This window comes from Condylura cristata, unplaced genomic scaffold (assembly GCF_000260355.1).
Source record: "Condylura cristata isolate star-nosed mole 26May11 unplaced genomic scaffold, ConCri1.0 scaffold00026, whole genome shotgun sequence".
In the NCBI taxonomy this organism is placed as follows: Eukaryota; Metazoa; Chordata; class Mammalia; order Eulipotyphla; family Talpidae; genus Condylura; species Condylura cristata.
The window spans coordinates 3,996,312-4,004,269 of record NW_004567127.1 but is presented as its reverse complement, the minus strand read 5'-3'; the positions used below and the strand labels follow the sequence as shown (position 1 = coordinate 4,004,269).

The following is a 7,958-nucleotide window of genomic DNA, read 5'->3' as shown; positions in this document are numbered from 1 at the left end:
GGGAGCAGAACAGGCAGATCAACGAAGTACACTGCTGAGGGGAGCAGCGGGCGGGTCAGGAGAGGTCTGCCGTGCCTTGTGGGTCACCTCCAGGGCGGGGATCAAACTCATGCTGAAGTGGCTTTAGCTTCTTAGTGCTGTGCTCTAACCCACTGTACCACGAGGGAGGGCCCTGTCCTAATTACTTTTTAAAATATAAATGTAAAAGGGTCAGAAATGGCCAGACCAGTCTGGGAGGAAAAGAGCAAAATCTAAATCAAGACAAACACTGCCATAGTCACCTCCCACCCCGGGCCTCTCACCCACACCTGTTTCAGCCAGCGCAGGACCAAGAAGCAAGCGCTGGTGGTGCTGGGAGAGGTTAGAATCAGGCATCAATGAGCTCTCCTTAGCTCTGCCAACTTGACCTGTCACCTTCACCCAGACGAGCTGTCCTGCAAATAAGTCATTAGCCTGGGGAGGGTTGTGGTTTTCCTGAGACTGGTTCATGGAAAAAAAAAAAAGATTCCACTGAATTTGGGGTGGAAGTTCTCTTGGCTGCCAAGCATGTAGGGGTCTGGTAGGTGTAAAGAAAGGGTCCTTTGTTGTGTTTCATGTCCCCAGGTGGGGTTTGGACAAGGTAGAATCATTTGCAATTGCTGTTTTGGAGTATCATATGATCGGGTAACAGTGAAATGTGGCAATCCCAGAGATCTTGTTTAAAGTCAGCACTGTCAGAGAATTCTTCATGTATCAAGAGTGTGAGTCCCTAGTGGTGTGCTCCAAGGGAGAGACAGTATGTCTCCCATGAGGGGTCCTCCCATGGGAGAGGACAGGTGCTCTGGCATACCCGCAGAGGCCACAGGGAGAAAGGGATCGCTGCGTAGGACCCCCAAAGCCCTGGAACGGACCTTTGAACCTACTAAAGCTCCAAATGCCACTTTCTTTCACTTTTCTGAGAAAGCTGCACCCTGATCCTATTCTCGCCCTCACACTCTGCTGGGGCCTCACTTCACACGACACCTCTCTCGCTTCATCCACTTCTGCCCTCCAGCGCTCTTCTCCCATAGACGGCACCAACCCCCGGCCCTCCCCAGCCTCCCTGCCTCTGCTTCTCCACACATATGCCTTTGTTCTAGCTGCCATTTTTGTTTCCTTTTCCTCCTCAGGAAACTTCTCGAAGTTTATACTTTGCGCAGTCACTTCTTGCCCGTGACATCTGCAGCTCCTGCTCCACTGAAATCTCTTTAACAAAGGTCTCCACTGGCCTCCTCGTCGAGCCAAAAGGGCTTCCCTGTGGAGTCCAACGCTCTGTAGCATCGGCGGTGCTGACGCGCTGACGAATCCTCTCCCCCAGGAACATTCTGCCTCCTTTGGTTGCTAAGCAGATGTGTCCCGACTACGCTCAAAACCTCGCTGACTCTTCTGTGGGTTTTGTTTGTCACCCTGTTCCCTAAACAGAGAGATTGTCTAGTAATCTCACTTAGCTTCTTCCTAGAGGCCCTATTACTCCCCAGGGCTCGTATGTCACTGGCCTGATCTGGATTCCTAACCGAGGATGCTCCATAGCTCCTCACAGGCACCCACAGGGGGCAGGGAGGACAAGGGGGTTGGACTTCCAGATGCCACGTTCAAGTCCGGCTCAACGCATACAAGATCTGACATTGCTAAATGCAGGAATGTTAGAGTCCTAAAAAGATGAGGTTGCCAATATTGTATGATTTCTAATTATTTGCGAGCGATCCTTCGAATTTATTTCTTGATGTTCAAGTTTAGGTTTCCCAAGCCACATACATTATCATCCCCCTCACGCTTGAACGCACCAGTGTTCATCTTCCTACTATCCTTATTTCTGCTACGCAGTTGCAATAAATTTCCTGTCGTCATCATTGATCTTCCTGCCTCCCACCCCTCCACCTGCCCCTGTAAGAATCCAGGACTGAAAAACTTTACAGATTTTATCTCTACGGTGACTCTTAAGTTATCATCCCCCTTTTTCTCCCCTACCATCTTCATCATCTTATCCTGGACTATATAATTACTGAAATGTCAATTTCTGATTTTTATTATCTGACACACAACTGTCAAGATCATTTTCATAAGACCTTTCAAATATTTCAGCGGATTCCCGTTGTCTAATTGGTCAAGTCCAACTTCCAAGCAGGATAGGCAGGTCCTTTGTGTTCTGGATTAAAATTTCTATCCAGTCTTATCTCCTTCTACTAAACTTAATGTCACACTCCCCCAATCCAACTGACTTCTCTTGTTTCTCAGGCCTTTTGATCCCACTCACACAATTGTATTATTGCCCACACCAATCGTCATAATCTTTCCAATTCTCCAAAGTCCATTTCTAATATGATGTTGTCCATAAACCTTACCTATCTCCTTCCCTTCAAATGTAATCTTCCTTCCTATGAATCCCTTAAAGCACTTTTATTATCTCATAGAGAGATGACTATTATCCTACTTGACTAAATTATAACATCTAAACGTTAGAGACGATTCCAAACTCATCTGTATACTGAAGCATCAGAATTACATTGAAAGTATATCTTTATGTCCCTGAAGCACTAGAAATATACTGTAAGTGGTCAAATATTTACTGAATTGGCAAATAAAGCAGTAGAAAATGAAGTGTCAGTTTTCACAATAATATGTTTCCAATATAAAGCCTGTCTCTGAAAACTCATAGAAAATGTTCAAAAACTGTTATCTCACCACACACACACAAAAATACTGTGGGCAGTTTCTTATACCTCAGACACCCTATTTAAACAACAACAACAACAACAACAACAACAGAAAACTTTACTGCAAAATGTATCCCACAGAAATTACTTAGCACACAGGTCAAAAGGAAAGTCCATAGAATCACTGCTCAAGTCAAGACTGACTCTGGGTAATCCCAGGGCTCACCCAGGTCCCAACCTATGCACACAATCGCTTTCACTACAGCCACTTCTCTGCTTTTCTTTCCTGAAAGGCTTTCCCACTAAACAATGCAGTGTGATTTCAATGTTTTCACCTCTGAATGGAATCATTCTGTAGCTGATCAAAGAGATTCAAAAGTGGCTCAGCATCTTTCATTAAACACAGTCATCTGCATTGTTGTGACCAGTTGCAAGCTGTCCACTTTCATTTCTGTAGAATCTTCCATTTTATGAATGAACTTCAGTTTCTCTTTTCTACTGTGGAAGGGCGCATGGGGCTGTATGGATGAACAGTGACTCTTGGGTGCTCTATCTCTAACCTGAAGGAAACAGGCTTCTCTGAGAGGTGTGTCTAAGACTGGCTGGCATTACTGAAAATGTTTTAAATTGTCTCTGGAGGATAGTTTTTTGAGTCATAATTTAAAGTTTTCTCAATTGTTCTACCCTCTAGGTACCTATTACAAAGAGAACATAATATAAATATGTCGCATAAACTGGAATTTATGAATAAATTAGTGCATTTTAAATCAGCACGGAGAGTGTGTGTGTTTGGTAGACTGGTTGAAAGTTTATTTTCCAGCTTTGCATCGAGCATTCACAGATACTCATATTTTTACTTTATTCGTATTTTTCGGTTACCACTTATCTTGCCTGCTCATGTTCTGCAGGACGTTTCCACCAGCATTGTTTTTGTCCTGGAATTCGCATACAGTCTGACTGTGGTGTCTGCAGTCTTCCTCCTTTCTCGCACTCTTCCTCGCTCCAGTCTCCTTTACCCTTTGTTCTGTGGATTTGTAACAGGGGGGTCCCCAGGAAAAGGGGAGGTTCCGGGTTCCCTGCCCCACCCAGAAGGAAGGTGGAGCTGAGCAGAAAAGAGAGGACTCTGGAGAGGAGACTGAAGAAAAAGGAAGCAGGATGGAAGCCAGAAGGAGACCTGAGGGAGACACAGGGAGCAGAGACCTGTGGAGATGCTGCACTTGCTTCTTGGTCCTGCGCTGGCTGAAACAGGTGTGGGTGAGAGGCCCGGGGTGGGAGGTGACTATGGCAGTGTTCATTTTGATTTAGATTTTGCTCTTTTCCTCCCAGACTGGTCTGGCCATGTCTGACCCTTTTCTATGGTCCCGGCCAGAAGGTGCTTTAGGCTTGTGGCAGCTTTCAGGCCTTGCTCTGGGCCAGTCCCTTCGGGTGGACTTATGCCCACGAGGGTCTGGGTCACTTCAGGTGTTTGCTGTAGAAATTATATTCTTTGTCTTGTCCATGAAGGGTCTTATATGTCTTGTCTTGATGTGGCAGATGGCAGAACCTATTTAGAGCAGGCAGGTTTGGGGGTTCAGGGGTGCTCTCCCTGCCCTGGAACAGATTCATACACTTTAGCAGTTGCCCTGCTCCTCTGGCATCCCCTGTGAACCCCATTATGTCGGTTCCGTGGCCCCAGCCCTCTCTCTGCAGCGGGAAGCCTTTCCATCCTCTGCCCCTCGCCGACCCCAGACCCCACTGAGTGACCTAGCCCACCTTTGCGGGGCGTGTTGGTCCTTTGCTCTTTCTGTGACAAAATAAACTCCCCTTTATTAAAGTGATATGTAAACATATCCTCTTTTTTTCTTTTTACATTTTAAAAGGTTCATTAGAAAAAGAGACAGAGTGAGGCACCTGCATCTCACAGGTGGGCGGCAAAGCTGGCCACCTACTTTTTGCCTCTGAAAATGCTCCGTGTTGAAATGTGTAAGTCAGAGGCATCATTGAAGGATGTCTTCTCCTTTAGACCCCATACTTGAGATCTGCTCCACAGGAAACATGTCCTGATGCTCCCCACTGAAAACTTGGTCAGTGAAGACCTAAATGAATTCTCATCCCAGATGCTGCTGGATTTGAAGGTCCTCTTATGAAGCGTTCTGTAAAGCTGGGGGGCTCTTTAAAAAAAAAATCACAAACCAAAAATCCCTCCATGGTAAAGAAAGGAAATGCTGCAGCCTCTTCGGATGTTAATTTTAGCTGGTCTTGCTGGACACCTGACAGCGCCACAAATAGTTGCCACCCACCAGCAAGAATGAGTGCCAGGAGGTAGGGCTGGGGGTGGTGGGAGGCAGCCGGTGGTAGCTTAGACTCAGGGTTGCATTTGAGGCCTGAGGGTATAGATTCTGTACCTTCCTGGAAAGTAATGCAAAAGGTAAATGACCCTACATCGGATGTAGGTTACAATAAATTCATTGTGAGGACGCAGAAATGTCTCATGGAAGTGCTGTGTTGTGTTGAGGAAGCAACACTGTTTTTAAGAGTCTAGAGATTAGAGGGGAAGTTCAAGGTAGAAAAGAACAATGAACGCATCAAGTCATTTCACTACTCAGCCTGAAGAAGGTGTTGACCATTGGAGTTGATTCTAGCTAATAACCTACGATCTCATTTTCCAAAATTGGGACGCTGGGAGCCACCTACTGCTGTCCATGGGCCACTGGGGCAATCATCTATTTTTATTCTCCTCTCTTTCTCCACCTTGCCAGCTAAGCTCAGCATTGGCCAGAGACAAGTAACAATCCAGAAAGGACCGCTGTATCGAGCTGAAGGTTACCCCGCCAGCATTGGCTGCCAGGTAGCAGGCTACAGGGGGCCGTCAGAGCAGCAGTTCCAGTGGTCTATTTATCTGCCCAACGCCCCCACTCAGGAAATCCAGATCATCAGCACCTTCGATGCTTCCTTCACTTATGCGAAGTATGGGCAGAGGGTTCGCAATGGGGAAATCTACGTGGAGAGGCTCGGGGACAGCTCTGTCTTGTTGCACATCTCAAAGCTGCTGGCAAAGGACTCTGGCGAGTATGAGTGTCACACACCCAACACCGACGAGCAATACTACGGGAATTATAGTGCGAAGACCAATCTCATCGGTAAGTGGCCTGTCCCCCACTGCCAGCCAACCGCTGAGGTCCGGCGCCCCCCCACCAGGGTGCCTGGCCACGCCTCGTGGCTTTGTACTGCTCTGGTAGCTTTGGCAAAAGCAACCCAATACACTGCTGGGGCTTCTGGAGATTTGTCACAAACAAACACAGTAGCTCATAGTCTCTAAAGCTCTCAATTCAAGTTTCCAAACAACTTTGCCATGAAGATTTAGATACTGTGTGGTCTTCCCAGGCCGTGCCCACTGCTGACCATCAGCTGATTATCACAGCAGCATTAGGCAAAGCTTCGAGGCCTCTCCCCATGCGATGTCCCTCCTGGGAGGCAGAACATCAACTTAATGAGTGAGCTGGTGCGGTATATACACTAGGTGGTAATCATACAGCTTGGAAACGGTGATTCTCAAACTAAGATTCTTTGGCCTGTTTAGAGGGCTAAGGTCAGAACAACCCTAACTGTCCCATTTCTGAGGCTATCTGCCCCCCTTTCTTCGGCCTAGCAAGCTCCTACACATACATCAAGGTCCAGCCTAGGTAGCACCTCTCCCCGAAGAGAGGTGGTCCCCTCTCGAGGCTTCACTCACACATCTATTATTAGCACAGACCCAGTATATGTGACAATTGGCTACGTAGATGGCTTTCTCCTTCCTCACCTGACACTTCACGAGAATGGAACAGTTATCTCAGCCTCTAACACAACGGCCAGCACTAAGCAGATGCTCAATAGATAGACATTGATTGACTGTAAGTGTCGGAGAGTGGGGATCTAAGTGCAGTGGAGGACAATGGGTAATAGAACCTTGGGAAGAGTTTTGGCTCTGAAGGATGGATTCTAGCAGATTATATAGAACCTTATTTTATAAAGGAACATGTGAAATTCCAAGGAAATGAAGTGAGATGTTCCAGGTCATTGGCTCAACAAGGGACAGATTTAGTATCAGAATCTAGGTCCCATAGCCCCCAGGGATTTTTCCCCTTTAAGTACTCTGTAGCTGAGTAGCTAAAATGGTTCCAGCCTACCCTACAAAAAGCGGCATCCGGGCTGATATATCCATGAGCTTTCCAAGCTCCACAGGCTGTATGTACAAGTCTGCATATGCTGATGATCCCTTGGCAACAGAGAGAGCAGGTGCACACTTTACAGATGGAAGGTCAGGGTGTCATCTGCCCGTCGGAGAATGGCCTGACAGGTCCAGGACCGGTAAATAGCATCTTTCCTTTGCTTCCAGTGATTCCAGATACCCTCTCTGCTACCATGAGAGCACAGACACTCAGCAAAGAGGAAGATGAAGCATTAGAACTCACCTGTGAGGCATCCAAAGCCACCGCTCAGCATACTCACCTCTCTCTCACCTGGTCCCTAAAGCGAGATGGAGAACAAAACCAAGCCACCAAGATTATTTCTCTCTCCAGAGATTTCACATTGGAGCCTGGGCCTTTGTATGCAAAAAGGTTTGCGGCTGGTAAAATGGGGCTTGACAAACTTGGGGTAGACACCTTCAGGCTGTCCATAGAGAGACTGCAGCCCTCAGATCAGGGCCAGCTGTTCTGTGAAGCAACTGAATGGATTCAGGACCCGGATAAGAACTGGACTCCCATCACGAGAAAGCACACAAAGCAAGTAACCCTGAGGATACAGCCGGCAGGTAATTCTGGTCTCTGCCAACTCACTCATTTGCTCGTGGTGGGCATTGAGAGATGTTTCTTCTGACAATATGGAAGTTTTATTAATGAGTGTGAGTCCTAAGGGCAAGAAACCCAGTAGAGATATAAACAAAGGATATGAATATGCAATTCACGGAAAAGGAAGCCCACTAAGACAATACATTTTTGAAAATAGGAATGGTCTGAGAAATGTTCAGGTTCATTCTAATCAGAAAATTAAAGTCCGTAGGACTGTCAAAAGAACTAACAGGAGTGCTGGCAGGTTGTGGGGATTTGATAGTCTCATTCTCTGGCACAGACATAAATCTCCACCGTCATTTTGGAAAATAAGCTGATAGGGTTTAATTCTCTTATGGATTCCCATGTTCAGTGACAGGGTATCTGTAATTTCTCTCTCTCTCTTTTTTTTTAAGGCAGATTACATTTTTTGCATAATTTATTTTTAGTTTTAGTTTTTTTCTTTAGATTTTTATTTTTTTAAAGGATTTATTTA

The 7,958-nt window shown here is 46.3% G+C and overlaps 1 protein-coding gene across 2 annotated transcripts in view; it reads left to right on the top strand.

The window, feature by feature from the left end:
- CD101 (CD101 molecule) overlaps positions 1-7,958 on the top strand; it is a 30,732-nt gene that overhangs the window by 2,274 nt on the left and 20,500 nt on the right. Inside the window, exons 2-3 of one of the 2 annotated variants that reach the window (XM_012730064.1) lie at positions 5,411-5,791; positions 7,216-7,446. In XM_012730064.1, coding sequence (XP_012585518.1) covers positions 5,411-5,791; positions 7,216-7,446 — 612 coding nt within the window. Of the gene's footprint in view, positions 1-5,410; positions 5,792-7,029; positions 7,447-7,958 lie in introns of both variants that reach the window. The other variant, XM_004689483.2, reaches the window with a different exon arrangement.